Here is a 15,620-nt window from a genome sequence, read left to right as displayed (position 1 = left end):
AGAAGAAGGAGGAGGAGGAGGAGAAGAAGGAGGAGGAGGAGAAGAAGGAGAGGAGGAGGAGAAGAAGGAGAGGAAGGAAGATGAAGGAGGAGGAGGAGGAGGAGGAGGAGAAGGAGAAGGAGAGGAAGGAAGATGAAGAAGAAGAAGGAGGAGAAGAAGGAGAAGAAGAAAAAGGAGGAGGAGGAGGAGAGGAGGAGGAGGCTCCGCGGCCTAATCGCAGGTCCCACGGGCCCTCCCTCGCCGGCGGGCGAGGGGGCGTCCGCTTAAAAGTTAAAATCTGCGCCCCCAGCTTGGCCCGCCCCCCTATCAAGTCCCCTGCCCCCGCCCCTCGGAAGCGATAAAGTCTTGTTGAAAGCTCACTGAGACGATGGTGGAGGGCGGGGGGGGGGGGGGGGGGAGGAAGCGTCCGGAACAATAAAGTTTTGTTGAAAGGTCGCGGGTCCGGAGTCCGCCGGAGATCCCCGAACGGGACCCGAGCCCCTCCGACGCTGCCCGAGCGCCGGCCCGAAGGGGAGCCGAAGGGGGAGCCGAAGGGGGGGCGCGCACGCGCCTGGAGACCGGAAGCGGAAGTGCGTGGTTGGTTTAAAGGCGGGGCCCGAGGCCTCGCTGGGCCCTTTCCGTCTGCGGGCGCGGCGCGGGCAGGAGGTAGGGCGGGCGCGCTCGGGCCGAGCCCTGCGGCTTTAGTTTTATTTTTTCCCCGCCGCCCCCCGACGACCCCAACCCTCCTCACCGCCTTCCTTTCCCCTTCCCCAGCCCCGCCATGTCGGCCTACCTGCAGTGGATGGTCATCCGCAACTGCTCCAGCTTCCTCATCAAGCGCAATAAGCAGACTTACAGCACCGTGAGTCGGGGGGGGGGGTGGTGGTGGGGGTGTCATTCATTCATTCATTCATCAATCGTATTTATTGAGCGCTTACTATGTGCAGAGCGCTGGACTAAGCGCCATGATGGCATCAGCGTCTTTTAGACTGTGAGCCCACTGTTGGGTAGGGACTGTCTCTATATGTTGCCAATTGGTACTTCCCAAGCGCTTAGTACAGTGCTCTGCACATAGTAAGCTTTCAATAAATACGATTGATGATGATCCTGTGGTTGTACATGTTTATTACTCTATTTATTTTACTTGTACATATCTATCCTATTTATTTTATTTTGTTGGTATGTTTGGTTTTGTTCTCTGTCTCCCCCTTTTAGACTGTGAGCCCGCTGTTGGGTAGGGACCGTCTCTATATGTTGCCAGTTGGTACTTCCCAAGCGCTTAGTACAGTGCTCTGCACATAGTAAGCGCTCAATAAATACGATTGATGATGATCCTGTGGTTGTACATATTTATTACTCTATTTTACTTGTACATATCTACCCTATTTATTTTATTTTGTTGGTATGTTTGGTTTTGTTCTCTGTCTCCCCCTTTTAGACTGTGAGCCCACTTTTGGGTAGGGACTGTCTCTATATGTTGCCAATTTGTACTTCCCAAGCACTTAGTACAGTGCTCTGCACATAGTAAGCGCTCAATGAATACGATTGATGATGATGATCAGCGTGGCTCAGTGGGAACAGCACGGGCTTGGGAGTCAGAGGTCGTGGGTTCAATCAGTCAAGCAAGCGTATTTATGGAGCGCTTACTGTGTGCGGAGCACTGGGCTAAGCGCCGTGATGGTATCAGCGTGGCTCAGTGGGAACAGCACGGGCTTGGGAGGCAGGTTGTGGGTTCAAATCCCGGCCCCGCCAATTGTCAGTCACTTAACTTGTCTGGGCCTCAGTGGCCTCATCTGTAAAATGGGGTTGAAGACTGTGAGCCCCCCGTGGGACAACCTGATCACCTTGTAACCTCCCCAGCGCTTAGAACAGTGCTTTGCACATAGTAAGCGCTTAACAAATGCCGTCGTTATTATTATTGTTGTTATTCCCTGTGCCTCAGTGACCTCATCAGTAACATGGGGATGAAGACTGAGCCCCATGTGGGACAATCTGATCACCTTGTATCCTCCCCAGCACTTAGAACAGTGCTTTGCACATAGTAAGCGCTTAACAAATGCCATTATTTTATTTTTTTAATTTTTATTAAGCACTTACTATGTGCAAAGCACTGTTATAACAATAATGGCATTTATTAAGCGCTTACTATGTGCAAAGCACTGTTCTAAGCGCTGGGGAGGTTACAAGGTGATCAGGTTGTCCCACGGGGGGCTCACAGTCTTCATCCCCATTTTACAGACAAGGGAACTGAGGCCCAGAGAAGTTAAAGTGACTTGCCCAAAATCACCCAGCTGACAATTGGTGGAGCCGGGATTTGAACCCAAGACCTCCGACTCCAAAGCTCGCGCTCTTTCCACTGAGCCACGCTGCTTCTTTGGCAACATGTAGAGACGGTCCCTACCTAACAGCGGGCTCACAGTCTAGAAGGGGGAGACAGACAACAAAACATTAACAAAATAAAATAAGTAGAATAAGTATGTACAAGTAAAACAGAGTAATAAATCTGTGCAAACATATATACAGGTGCTGTGGGGAGGGGATGGAGGTAAGGCTGGGGGGAGGGGGAGAGGAAGGAGGAGGTTCAGTCTGGAAAGGCCTCCTGGAGGAGGTGAGCTCTCAGTAGGGCTTTGAGGAGGGGGCTCTGGGGATGGGGAGGACGGACGGACACCCCCTCACCCCTTCCTCTCCCTGCCAGGAGCCGAACAACTTGAAGGCCCGGAACTCATTCCGCTACAATGGACTGGTTCACCGCAAGACGGTCGGCGTCGAACCCGCGGCCGACGGCAAAGGCATCGTGGTGGTGCTGAAGAGGCGCGCAGGTATGGGCAGGGCCGTGGCTTCTTAGTGGCATCTATGAAGAAGCGCTTACTACATGCCAAGCACCGCGCTAAGCGCGGGGTTGGGGGAGACGGGGTCAGCAGAGTGTCCAACGTGGGGCTCACGGTCTTCCTCCGCATTTGACAGATGAGGGAACTGAGGCTCAGAATAATAATGATGGTATTTGTTAAGCGCTTACTAAGTGCAAAGCACTGCCCTAAGCGCTGGGGGATACAAGGTGATCAGGCTGTCCCACGTGGGGCTCAGTCTTCATCCCCATTTTACAGATGAGGGAACTGAGGCTCAGAATAATAATGATATGGATAGTATTTGTTAAGCGCTTACTATGTGCAAAGCACTGTCCTAAGCGCTGGGGGGGATACAAGGTGATCAGGTTGTCCCACGTGGGGCTCAGTCTTCATCCCCATTTTCCAGATGAGGGAACTGAGGCACAGAGAAGTTAAGTGGCTTACCCAAAGTCACACAGCTGGCAATTGGCGGAGCTGGGATTTGAACCCATGACCTCTGACTCCAAAGCCTGGGCTCTTTCCACTGAGCCCCGCTGCTTCTCATAACGTCCCTATGACCCCAGCAAAACCCTCTGTATTGCACTCCTTTGACAGTCCAATTTGGGGGCTTTGCTAGGAACCCCCCAGGGCGCATACACACCCAAACATTATTCAGTTGTATTTATTGAGGGCTTACTGTGTGCTGAGCACTCTACTAAGCGCTCGGGAAGTACAAATTGGCAACATAAAGACACGGCCCCTACCCAACAACAGGCTCATGCTCACAAGCAAGCGTGGCTTTCTCCCCACTGCCTGTTGGTTTTAATTCCCGGAGGGATGAAGATGGTATTTGTTGAGCGCTTACTATGAGAAGCAGCGTGGCTCAGTGGAAAGAGCACGGGCTTTGGAGTCAGAGGTCATGGGTTTGAATCCCAGATCCGCCACATGTCCGCTGTGCAACCTTGGGCAAGTCACTTAACTTCTCTGAGCCTCAGTTACCTCATCTGTAAAATGGGGATTATGACTGTGAGCCCCACGTGGGACTACCGATCACTTTGTATCCCCCAAGCGCTTAGAACAGTGCTTTGCACATAGTAAGCGCTTAACAAATGCCAACATTATTATTATTATTTTATGTGCCAAGCACTGAGTAGATAGAGGGTAATCAGCTTGTCCCATGTGGGCCTTGCAGACTTCATCTCCATTTAACAGATGAGGGAACTGAGGCCCAGTGACTTGCCCAGGGTCACACAACTGACAAGTGGCAGCGCCTTGGTTATTGTCCGTCTCCCCCTTCTAGACCGTGAGCCCGTTGCTGGGTAGGGACCGTCTTTATCTGTTGCCACCGTGTACTTCCCAAACACTTAGTCCAGTGCACTGCACGCAGTAAGCGTTCAATAAATACGATCGAATGAATGAACTCACGTCCGCCGACTCCCTGCTCTGAACGGCACTCTCGAGTTCTCAGACTGAGGACCGGCGTTGGGTCGGCAGGCTGCCGTCGGGTTGGGTAAGGTGAGGCATTCCCACTCTCTCTCCTGACTCTCCCTCCGCCCCGCAGGCCAGCGGAAACCCGCCACCTCTTACGTGAGGACGACGATCAACAAGAACGCCCGGGCCACGCTCAGCAGCCTCCGGCACATCATTCGCAAAAACAAGTATCGCAAGGACTTGCGCATGGTGAGGGGCCCCGCTGGCCACAGGTCGGGGTGGGGTGGGGGGGACCTCCAGCTTTTCAGGCCCTGACGACGTCCTTCCTTCCATCCCCCCAGGCGGCCTTGCGCCGGGCCAGCGCCATCCTGAGGAGCCAGAAGCCGGTGGTGGTGAAGAAGAAGCGGGCCCGGGCCCCCAAGAGTGCCTGAGAACCTCTACGGGGGCACCCTCCCCATCCCCAATAAAGCGTCACCACGTGATCCTGGCGTCAGCCCCTTCTTCTGCGCCCCGGTCCCCCCTTCAACTGGTTTCTGCTGTTCTCTGGGCCAGGAGGGTGTTGGGCTGGGGGCCCACGTTGGCCTCGGCTGCATCTGCATTATGTTGCCAATTTGTACTTCCCAAGCGCTTAGTACAGTGCTCTGCACACAGTAAGCGCTCAATACAATTGATGATGATGATCTGTCCCCCTCACCATGTCTTGGTTCCGTGCCCTGCCTGAGCTGATGAATCCTGGTCCTCATTAATGCAGCAGCATTTTACCGTCCCCTCCTTCCATCAGAGTCGCTCCCTTCATCCTAAGCCCGAGATTTTCCTTTCGACCTTGAGCCTTCTCAGCCGGCACAACGGGGCAGGAGATGGAGGTGGGGCGCCTGGCTACATGGGGAAGAGGGCGGAGGCGGCAGCTAATACTAAGGATCGAGCCCTTTTATTAACAGACGAGGGTGCCCGGGTCTGCCCGGGTCTCTCCCATCTTATGGTGAGGGGGACAGGTTAACCCCACACTTTTCCGCTTCCTCCCCAAGGCTCCGGGCTGGTTTTACCGGCCCCGCCTGCTTCATGGCTTCTTGGCTTCATACTGGATGAGTCTCATGATGTCCTCGTTCTTCAGAACTTCTTCGATGAATTCCCCTTCCGCGATCCTGTCTGGGGGAGAGGGCAGGGTCAGCAGTGGTTGGGGAAAGGAGTTGAACTGAACGGAGATCCAGCCGGCTACGGCATTCCCAGGCCCAGAGAGCAGAGTGATGGGCCCAAGGTCACACGGCGGGCAAGTGGCAGAACTGGGATTGGAATCCCAATCAATCGTATTTATTGAGCACTTACTGTGTGCAGAGCACTGTACTAAGCGCTTGGGAAGTACAAGTTGGCAACATATAGAGACGGTCCCTACCCAACAATGGGCTCAGTCTAGAAGGGAGAGACGGGGAACAAAACCAAACATATTAACAAAATAAAATAAATAGAATAGATATGTACAAGTAAAATAGAGTAATAAATATGTACAAACATATATACAGGTGTTGTGGGGAAGGGAAGGAGGGGGAGAGGAAGGAGGGGGCTCAGTCTGGGAAGGCCTCCTGGAGGAGGTGAGCTCTCAGTAGGGCCTTGAAGGGAAATGCAAGTCACTTCATCATCATCATCAATAGTATTTATTGAGCACTTACTATGTGCAGAGCACTGTACTAGGCGCTTGGGAAGTACAAATTGGTAACATATAGAGACAGTCCCTACCCAACAGTGGGCTCACAGTCTAAAATTAAATAAGCGCTTACTATGTGCAAAGCACTCTTCCAAGCACTGGAGAGGTTACAAGGTGATCAGGTTGCCCCACGGGGGGCTCACAGTCTTAATCCCCATTTTACAGTTGAGGCAACTGAGGCCCAGACTCGTCCCACTGGGCCCCACTGCTGTAGAGTGGGTAGGGGGAGAGGGAGACCTTGGGCCCACCGCTTTGCTCTCTGGGCCTGGGAATGCCGTAGCCCGTGGGTCCCCTGAGTGACCGGGAGATTTAGGGTGAGGCCCCCCATGCCTTGGTACCATTCTCCCTTTTGTTGAAGTATCTCCAGAGCTTGTCTGCCCGCTTCTGGGGTGTGTTCTCATCCTCGGGCAGCCCTTTCTGTTCTTCCGGAGGGATCATCTTGAAGATGGCCTGGAGGTGGGTAGAGAAATCTGGCTGAGGAGCCCAACTCAATGGACAATAATAATAATAATAATGGTATTAAGCGCTTTCTATGTGCAAAGCACTGTTCTAAGCGCCGAGGGGATACAAGGCGATCAGGTTGTCCCACGTGGGGCTCATGATCGTAATCCCCATTTCACTGATGAGGTAAGAGGCCCCGAGAATAATAATAATAATGGCATTTATTAAGTGCTTACTATGCGCCAAGCACTGTTCTAAGCGCTTGGGAGTTTACAAGGTGATCAGGTTGTCCCACGTGGGGCTCACGATCTCAATCCCCATTTTACAGATGAGGTAACAGGCCCAGAGAATAATAATAATAGCATTTATTAAGTGCTTACTATGTGCCAAGCACTGTTCTAAGCGCTGGGGAGTTTACAAGGTGATCAGGTGGTCCCACGTGGGGCTCACGATCTTAATTCCCATTTTACAGATGAGGTAACAGGCCCAGAGAATAATAATAATAGCATTTATTAAGTGCTTACTATGTGCCAAGCACTGTTCTAAGCGCTGGGGAGTTTACAAGGTGACCAGGTGGCCCCCCGTGGGGCTCACGATCTTAATCCCCATTTTACAGATGAGGTAACAGGCCCAGAGAATAATAATAATAGCATTTATTAAGTGCTTACTATGTGCCAAGCACTGTTCTAAGCGCTGGGGAGTTTACAAGGTGATCAGGTTGTCCCACGTGGGGCTCACGATATCGATTCCCATTTTACATATGAGGGAACTGAGGCACAGAGAAGTTGTGACTTGCCCAAAGTCACACAGCTGACAATTGGCAGAGCGGGGATTTGAACCCATGACCTCAGACTCCAGAGCCCGGGCTCTTTCCGCTGAACAGAGCCACGCTGCTTCTCATTAGCTTGTAGATAGTAGAGCGTGGCTAAATTAAAGACAAGTTGGAGCTGTTGGCAGGTTCCCAAGAATAGAGCGGAGGGCCTCAAATTAAGGAAAGGCTATAATTTGCTGGATTTGGATTACACCGGCTCATGCTAAATTGTGAATCCCATCGAAGGCAGCGATGGAGCAGTTACTGGGGTGCGGAGCGCTGTACTAAGCACTAAATCTCCCTGAGGGCAAGGATTCTGTCTACAGTAGTCTCCCAAGCGCTTAGTGTAGTGCTCGGCACACATTAAAGAAGCAGCGTGGCTCAGTGGAAAGAGCATGGGCCTTGTACTTCCCAAGCGCTTAGTACAGTGCTCTGCACATAGTAAGCGCTCAATAAATACGATTGATTGATTTGGAGTCAGAGGTCATGGGTTCAAATCCCGGCTCCGCCAACTGTCAGCTGTGTGACTTTGGGCAAGTCACTTAATTTCTCTGGGCTTCAGTTCCCTCATCTGTAAAATGGGGATTAAGACTGTGAGCCCCCCGTGGGACAACCTGATCTCCTTGTAAACTCCCTAGTGCTTAGCTCATAGTAAGCGCTTAATAAATACCATTATTATTATTATTAAGTGCTCAATGCTGAATGAAAGAGTGAGGGTAGGGATCATGTCTATTAACCTACTTTCCCAAGTGTTTATTGTAGTGCTCGGCCTACATTAAGCGCTCAATGCTGAAAAAGAATGAGGGTAGGGATCGTGTCTACTGACTATCCTACTTTCCCAAACGCTTTGTACAGTGCTCTGCACACAGTAAGTGCTCAATAAAAACCACCGGCAATGGAAGCGGGGATGCAGCCGTAACACTAAAGTTTGTCAGTGAGTGCTCAATAAAAACCACTGGTAATGGAAGCACGGATGCAGCCGTAACACGAAAGTTTGTCAGTTGCCTCGACCATTCATTCATTCATTCCATCGTATTTATTGAGCGCTTCCTGTGTGCGGAGCACTGTACAAAGCGCTTGGGAAGTCCAAGTTGGCAACATATAGAGACGGTCCCTTCCCAACAGTGGGCTCACAGTCTCGAAGCAGAGAAGCAGGGTGGCTCAGTGGAAAGAGGCTTTGGAGTCAGGTCATGGGTTCGAATCCTGACTCCACCACATGTCTGCTGTGTGATCTTGGGCAAGTCACTTCGCTTCTCTGGGCCTCAGTTACCTCATCTGTAAAATGGGGATTAAGACTGTGAGCCCCACGTGGGACAACCTGATCAGCCTGTATCCTCCCCAGCGCTTTGCACATAGTAAGCGCTTAACAAATGCCAATTATTATTATTATTAGAAGAACTAGACTAGACTACCACACACTTCACCTGTCCCGATCACTCCATTTTTGGTCCCGTTGCCCCTCATTCCCCCTCCTTCCTCTCAACCACTGTTCCAAATCTTCCCCTAATCCTGTCCAGAAGAGACAGACATTGGTTAATAAAATTAATGTCTATCCCGCTCTAGACTAAGCTCATCACGGGCAGGGAACGTGCCCGCCGACTCTGTTGTATTGTCCTCTCCCAAGCTCTTAGCACAGTGCTGTGCACACAGTAAGCACTCAGCAATCATCATCATCATCAATCGTATTTATTGAGCGCTTACTATGTGCAGAGCACTGTACTAAGCTCTTGGGAAGTACAAATTGGCAACATATACAGTCCCTACCCAACAGCGGGCTCACAGTCTAGAAGGGGGAGACAGAGAACAAAACCAAACGTATTAACAAAATAAAATAAATGGAATAAACATGCACTAATAAAATACATAGAGTAATAAATACGTACAAACATCTTCATAGGTACAAACGTCGATATGTCAATACCAGTGCCACTAATGAGAGACGATCTCTGCCCGCCGTGGGTGTGGATTCTTGTTGAGCGCTTACTACGTGTGAGGGACTGTACTAAACGCCAGCTCCCTGCCCCCCTTCCCGGCCCGCTCGCTAATACCAGAGATGATGATCTCACCGAAGCTCCCTCCAGGATGTCGGTTTGCTGTTGCTGCTGTGTTCCCTCAGTCTTTCCACTACTGACCCCATTTCTTGAGAAATTATTTCACAGCGTCTAATTATATCTATCAATCAACGGTATTTATGGAGCGCTTACTTTGTGCAGAGCACTTTGCTAAGCGCTTGGGAGAGGATGAGGAGCAGCGTGGCGCAGTGGAAAGAGTACGGACTTCGGAGTCAGAGGTCATGGGTTCAAATCCCAGCTCCGCCAACTGTCAGCTGGGTGACTTTGGGCAAGTCACTTCATTCATTCATTCAATCAATCGTATTTATTGAGCGCTTACTGTGTGCAGAGCACCGTACTAAGTGCTTGGGAAGTACAAGTTGGCAACATATAGAGGCGGTCCCTACCCAACAGCGGGCACTTAATCAATCAATCAATCGTATTTATTGAGCGCTTACTGTGTGCAGAGCACTGTACTAAGCGCTTGGGAAGTGCAAGTTGGCAACATATAGAGACGGTCCCTACCCAACAGCGGGCACTTAATCAATCAATCATATTTATTGAGCGCTTACTGTGTGCAGAGCACTGTACTAAGCGCTTGGGAAGTACAAGTTGGCAACATATAGAGACGGTCCCTACCCAACAGCGGGCACTTAATATCAATCATATTTATTGAGCGCTTACTGTGTGCAGAGCACTGTACTAAGCGCTTGGGAAGTACAAGTTGGCAACATATAGAGGCAGTCCCTACCCAACAACGGGCTCACAGTCTAACTTCTCTGTGCCTCAGTTACCTCACCTGTAAAACGGGGGTTAAGACTGTGAGCCCCCTGCGGGACAACCTGATCACCTTGGAACCTCCCCAGAGTTTAGAACAGTGCTTTGCACATAGTAAGCACTTAATACCATTATTATTACTATTACCACAGTTAGCAGACTCGTTCCCTGCCCACAACGAGTTTAGAGGGGGAGACGGACATGAATACGGGTAAATAAATCATTGAAAATATGTAATTTAAAGATACGTACGGAAGCACCGCGGGGCGAATATCACATATATCAAACTTCAGGGCCGCGTCGTCGGTCTCCACCGCAGATCAGCCACCCATTTCCCCCCGCCCACACCGCCGGCGCCCACCCGCCTCACCGTGACGATCTCCAGGACTTCGGCCTTGCTGACGGTGCCGTCGCGGTCCACGTCAAAGAGCGAGAAGGCCCACTCCAGCTTGAGGCGGGTGCGTCCGGACGAGGTGAGGTGGAGCGCCAGGATGTACTCGCGGAAGTCCAGGGTCCCGTCGCCGTTGGCGTCGAAGCTGCGGAAGACGTGGCCCGCGTAGCCGGCCGGGCCGGACCGCGGGAAGAAGTGGGCATAGATGCGCTCGAAGTCCGCCCGGCCGATGCGTCCGTCGGGGCACTGCTTGCGGAAGCCCCGGTACCAGGACACCAACTCTTCCTCCGAGTAGGACGTCTGCACTTTCAGCTCCTCCAGCACTTCCCGGGACAGAGCCCCACTTGCACTGTTCCCCATCTCCGTCTCTGTTCCCCTTTCTCCTCCCTTCCTTTTTTCCTTCTTTTCCCAGTTCTCTCTCCCTTCGGGTTGTTTTGCCCCCTGCTCTTCCCCAGTTCAAGACCCCACCGGCCCCCGGCAACTCTCTGATTTTTGTGGCCTCCTCCCTGCCGCTTGCTGGCTATTTGGGGGTTCAATCCCAGATTATCCCCAGGCTCAATTAGGGGGATTGGGTGCCAAGCGGATTAGTTCCTCCTGTCATGGTGGGGATTAAGCGCTCAATAACTACGATTGATTGATTGATTGATTGATTGATTGGGGTGGGGGGCAGAGAGGGAGGAGAATGGGTTCGTTATCCTGAAGCCAAGTGCCTCAGGAGGGGCCGGGGGGATGGCACTTATACGGTAGAGAAGCAGCGTGGCTCAGTGGAAAGAGCCCAGGCTTGGGAGCCAGACGTCATGGGTTCCAATCCCGGCTACGCCACTTATAATAATAATAATAATGGCATTTGTTAAGCACTTACTATGTGCAAAGCACTGTTCTAAGCACTGGGGAGGACACAGGGTCATCAGGTTGTCCCCCGTGGGGCTCACAGTCTTAATCCCTATTTTACAGATAGGGGTCACTGAGGCCCAGAGAATAATAGCAACAACAGTATTTGTTAAGCGCTATGTGCAAAGCACCGTTCTAAGCGCTAGAAGTGAAGTGACTTGCCCAAAGTCACACAGCTGACTAGTGGCGGAGCTGGGATTGTCAGCTGTGTGACTTTGGGCAAGTTACTTCACTTCTCTGGGCCTCAGTGACCTCATCTGTAAAATGGGGATTAATGGGGGACAACCTGATCACCTTGTAACCTCCCCAGCGCTTAAAACTGCGCTTAATAAATGCCATTATTATTAGGGGTGACAGCCTCTTGGGGTTGAAGTGCCTTGCCTTCCCCAGTGATTTGCCCGTAACCCGTGGAGGGAAGAGGCCCAGGCTCAGCCCCTGGGCTGACCCGGAAAGCCACAACATGGAGAGAATTTAATAATAATGATGGTATTTGTTAAGCGCTTACTATGTGCAAAGCACTGTTCTAAGCGCTGGGGAGGTTACAAGGTGATCAGGTTGTCCCACAGGGGGCTCACAGTTTTAATCCCCATTTTACAGATGAGGTAACTGAGGCACAGAGAAGTGAAGTGACTTGCCCAAGGTCACACAGCTGACAGTTGGCGGAGCCGGGATTTGAGCCCAGGACCTCTGACTCCAAAGCCCAGGCTCCTTCCACTGAGCCGAGCTTAAGACTGTAAGTCCCCCAGGGGACAACCTGATCATCTTGTAATCTCCCCAGCGCTTAGAACAGTGCTCTGCACATAGAAAGCGCTTAATAAATGCCATTATTATTATTATTATTAGGGGTGACAGCCTCTTGGGGTTGAAGTGCCTTGCCTTCCCCTGCCATTTGCCCGTGACCCGTGGAGGGAAGAGGCCCAGGCTCAGCCCCTGGGCTGACCCCCAAAGCCACAACATGGAGAGAATTTAATAATAATAATAATAATGATGGTATTTGTTAAGCGCTTACTATGTGCAAAGCACTGTTCTAAGCACTGGGGAGGTTACAAGTGATCAGGTTGTCCCACGGGGGGCTCACAGTTTTTATCAATCAATCAATTGTATTTATTTAGCGCTTACTGTGTGCAGAGCACTGTACTAAGCACTTGGGAAGTACAAGTTGGCAACATAGACAGTCCCTACCCAACAGTGGGATGAGATAACAGGCACAATGAAGTGACTTGCCCAAAGTCACACGGCTGACAGTTGGCAGAGCCGGGATTTCATTCATTCAATCGTATTTATTGAGCGCTGTGTGCAGAGCACTATACTTAGCGCTTGGGAAGTACAAGTTGGCAACATATAGAGACGGTCCCTACCCAACAGTGGGCTCACAGTCTAGAAGGGAGATTTGAACCCATGACCTCTGATTCCAAAGCCCATGCTCTTTCCGCTGAGCCAAGTCGTGTGTGTTTGTGTGTTGGGGGAGGTTAGAGGATACACAACTCTCAGTATGTGTGGAGAAGTGTTCAGATAATCTGCCAGTCTTTGTGTGTATGGCGGGGGGTGCCTCTGTGCCTCAGTTCCCTCATCTGTTTTATACTGTGAGCCCACTGTTGGGGAGGGACCGTCTCTATATGTTGCCAACTTGTACTTCCCAAGCGCTTAGTACAGTGCTTTGCACACAGTAAGTGCTCAATAAATACAATTGATTGATCTGTAAAACGGAGATTGAGTCTGTGAGCCCCCTGTGGGACAGGGACTGTTTCCAACCCAATTTGTTGGTATCCACCCCAGCACTTAATAGATCCCCTGGCACATAGTAAGGGCCTAACAAATACAATTATTATTTTGGGGTGGGTGCACAGGATCTACCAGTCTGTGTTTGGTGGTGGGTGGGTGTTCAGTCTGTGTGTGTGCGCATTGTGGGGACGGTATTCAAAGGATCTGCCAGTCTCACTGTGGGCCAAGGCCCGTACTAAGCACTTGGAAGGGTACAATGTAAGTGGGTAGACAGGTTCCCTGCGTACAAGGAGCTCACAGCCTCGAGTCCTAACTCCATCACTTTTAGACTGTGAGCCCACTGTTGGGCAGGGACTGTCTCTATATGTTGCCAATTTGTACTTCCCAAGCGCTTAGTACAGTGCTCTGCACACAGTAAGCGCTCAATAAATATGATTGATGATGATGATGATCACTAAGTCCTCCCGAGTTCAGCTAGCCGGGACCTGCCTGCTGCAGGCCTCGGAAACTCAGGACCCGGGCCCGGCAATCTGTCAGTCAACGGCATCGGAGTCCGTACTACAGCCAGCACACTCCGCTAAGGCCTCGGAACTGTACGGGACGGGACCGGCAACCGATACTCCCTGCCTTCGAGGAGCTTCTAGTAGGATTTAGAGAAGCGGACAGAGCCCAGGCCTCGGAGTTGGAAGGACCTAGATTCTAATCCCAGCTCTGCCACTTGTCTGCTGTTATGACTTTGGGTGAGTCATTTCACTTCCCTGGGCCTCATTCATTCATTCAGTTGTATTTATTGAGTGCTTACCGTGTGCAGAGCACTGTAATAATAATAATGATAGCATTTATTAAGTACTTACTGTGTGCAAAGCACTGTACTAAGCACTTGGGAAGTACAAGTCGGCAACATATAGAGACGGTCCCTATCCAATAACGGGCTCACAGTCTAGAAGCTCCTCATCTGTAAAATAATAATGACGGTATTTGTTAGGCGCTTACTATGTGCAAAACACTGTTCTAAGCACTGGGGAGGTTACAAGGTGATGAGGTTGTCCCATGGGGGGCTCACAGTTTTAATCCCCATTTTACAGATGAGGTAACTGAGGCACAGAGAAGTGACTTGCCCAAAGTCACCCAGCTGACAAGTGGCGGAGCCGGGATTTGAACCCATCACCTCTGACTCCAATGGGGATTAAAGCTCTGAATCCCACGAGGGACGGGGAATGTGTCCAACCTGATTTGCTTGTATCTAACCCAGAGCTTAGTATAGTGCCTGGCACATAGTAAACGCCTACCAAATACCACAATTATCATTACTGGGGGAGCTGGAGGATGGGGTGGGGGTCCCACAGGGCTTGGACAAAACCCATATAGTAAGAGGTGCAGAAGGTGGCTGTGTCATCAATTATTAGGCCAACGGGGGTGGGGATTAATTGGAGCCAGCTTCCTGGAGGAGGTGGGACCACAGGAGGGTTTTTGATGATGGGGAGATTTTGGCCTGGCAGATTTGAAGGAGGGGAGGAAGGTTTTCATTCAAGAACAAGATCCAATTGTGGGGGTTCAGGAGGTGAAGAGCATGCAGTAGGGTAGAGCAGGGGGCAAGAACAGGACAGGCTCAAAGTCAGTGATAAGGTGGTTCAGCTCAAAACCACAGTCCTCTCTGCTTCCATTTTACTCCCACTCTCTTAGGGAGCGCATCTGCCCCCAAGGCTTCAACTACCACAACCATGGGCAACAGTCCAACCTCATTATATTTTATCCACCCCAACATTTAGTTCAGTGTCTGGCACGTAGACAGCACTTAAGCGCTTGCTACGTGCAAAGCACTGTTCTAAGCACCGGGGAGATTACAAGGTGATCAGGTTGTCCCATGGGGGGGCTCATCTGTAAAATCCCCATTTTACAGATGAGGTCACTGAGGCCCAGAGAAATTAAGTGACTTGCCCAGTCACACAGCTGACAACTGGTGGAGCTGGGATTTGAACCCATGACCTCTGACCCCAAAGCCCCTGCTCTTTCCACTGAGCCACGCTGCTTCTCATACACCACTATGAACAAATAGCACTGAAAACCACAAACCACCCCCACCTCTCACTGCTGCAATCTCACTTTTCCTCCTTGGCTCCATCATCATCAATTGTATTTATTGAGCGCTTACTATGTGCAGAGCACTGTACTAAGCGCTTGGGAAGTACAAATTGGCAACATATAGAGACAGTCCCTACCCAACAGTGGGCTCCAGACACCTCCCTACGGATATCCCTCCGAAAACCTGGAGTTCAACGTATACAAAGCTGCACCTCTACTTCCTACCCAAATCCTCACCCTCCTCACCTAGCTTCCCTTTCCTACTTCATCATCATCATCAATCGTATTTATTGAGCGCTTACTGTGTGCAGAGCACTGTACTAAGCGCTTGGGAAGTACAAATTGGCAACATATAGAGACAGCCCCTACCCAACAGTGGGCTCACAGTCTAAAGTGGGGAGGGGATTGACATCCTCATCCCTCAAGCCTCAACTGTAAACTTGTTATGGGCAGGGAGCCTGTCTAATTCTGTTGCACGGTACTCTCCCAACCACTTAGTAATGCTTTGCACATAGTTGGC

The 15,620-nt window shown here is 51.0% G+C and overlaps 2 protein-coding genes across 2 annotated transcripts; one reads left to right on the top strand and one right to left on the bottom strand.

The window, feature by feature from the left end:
* Positions 1 to 616: 616 nt before the first annotated feature.
* On the top strand, positions 617 to 4,717 carry RPL28 (ribosomal protein L28). The gene is made up of 4 exons (XM_038753209.1): positions 617 to 841; positions 2,675 to 2,798; positions 4,366 to 4,484; positions 4,577 to 4,717. The coding sequence occupies exons 1-4, from the start codon at positions 761 to 763 to the stop codon at positions 4,664 to 4,666; spliced, it is 414 nt and encodes a 137-aa protein (XP_038609137.1). The 5' UTR covers positions 617 to 760; the 3' UTR covers positions 4,667 to 4,717.
* Positions 4,718 to 5,054: 337 nt separating this feature from the next.
* Positions 5,055 to 10,765, bottom strand: LOC119933654 (visinin-like). The gene is made up of 3 exons (XM_038753208.1): positions 10,385 to 10,765; positions 6,273 to 6,384; positions 5,055 to 5,381 (listed from the first exon to the last, which is right to left on the bottom strand). Exons 1-3 carry the CDS (start codon positions 10,763 to 10,765, stop codon positions 5,293 to 5,295), a joined length of 582 nt encoding a protein of 193 aa, XP_038609136.1. The 3' UTR covers positions 5,055 to 5,292.
* Between the last annotated feature and the right edge of the window lie 4,855 nt (positions 10,766 to 15,620).

The sequence above is a fragment of the Tachyglossus aculeatus genome, chromosome 10, assembly GCF_015852505.1.
Source record: "Tachyglossus aculeatus isolate mTacAcu1 chromosome 10, mTacAcu1.pri, whole genome shotgun sequence".
In the NCBI taxonomy this organism is placed as follows: domain Eukaryota; kingdom Metazoa; phylum Chordata; class Mammalia; order Monotremata; family Tachyglossidae; genus Tachyglossus; species Tachyglossus aculeatus.
The sequence above is the reverse complement of the archived record's forward strand: the minus strand, read 5'-3'. Positions and strand labels throughout refer to the sequence as shown.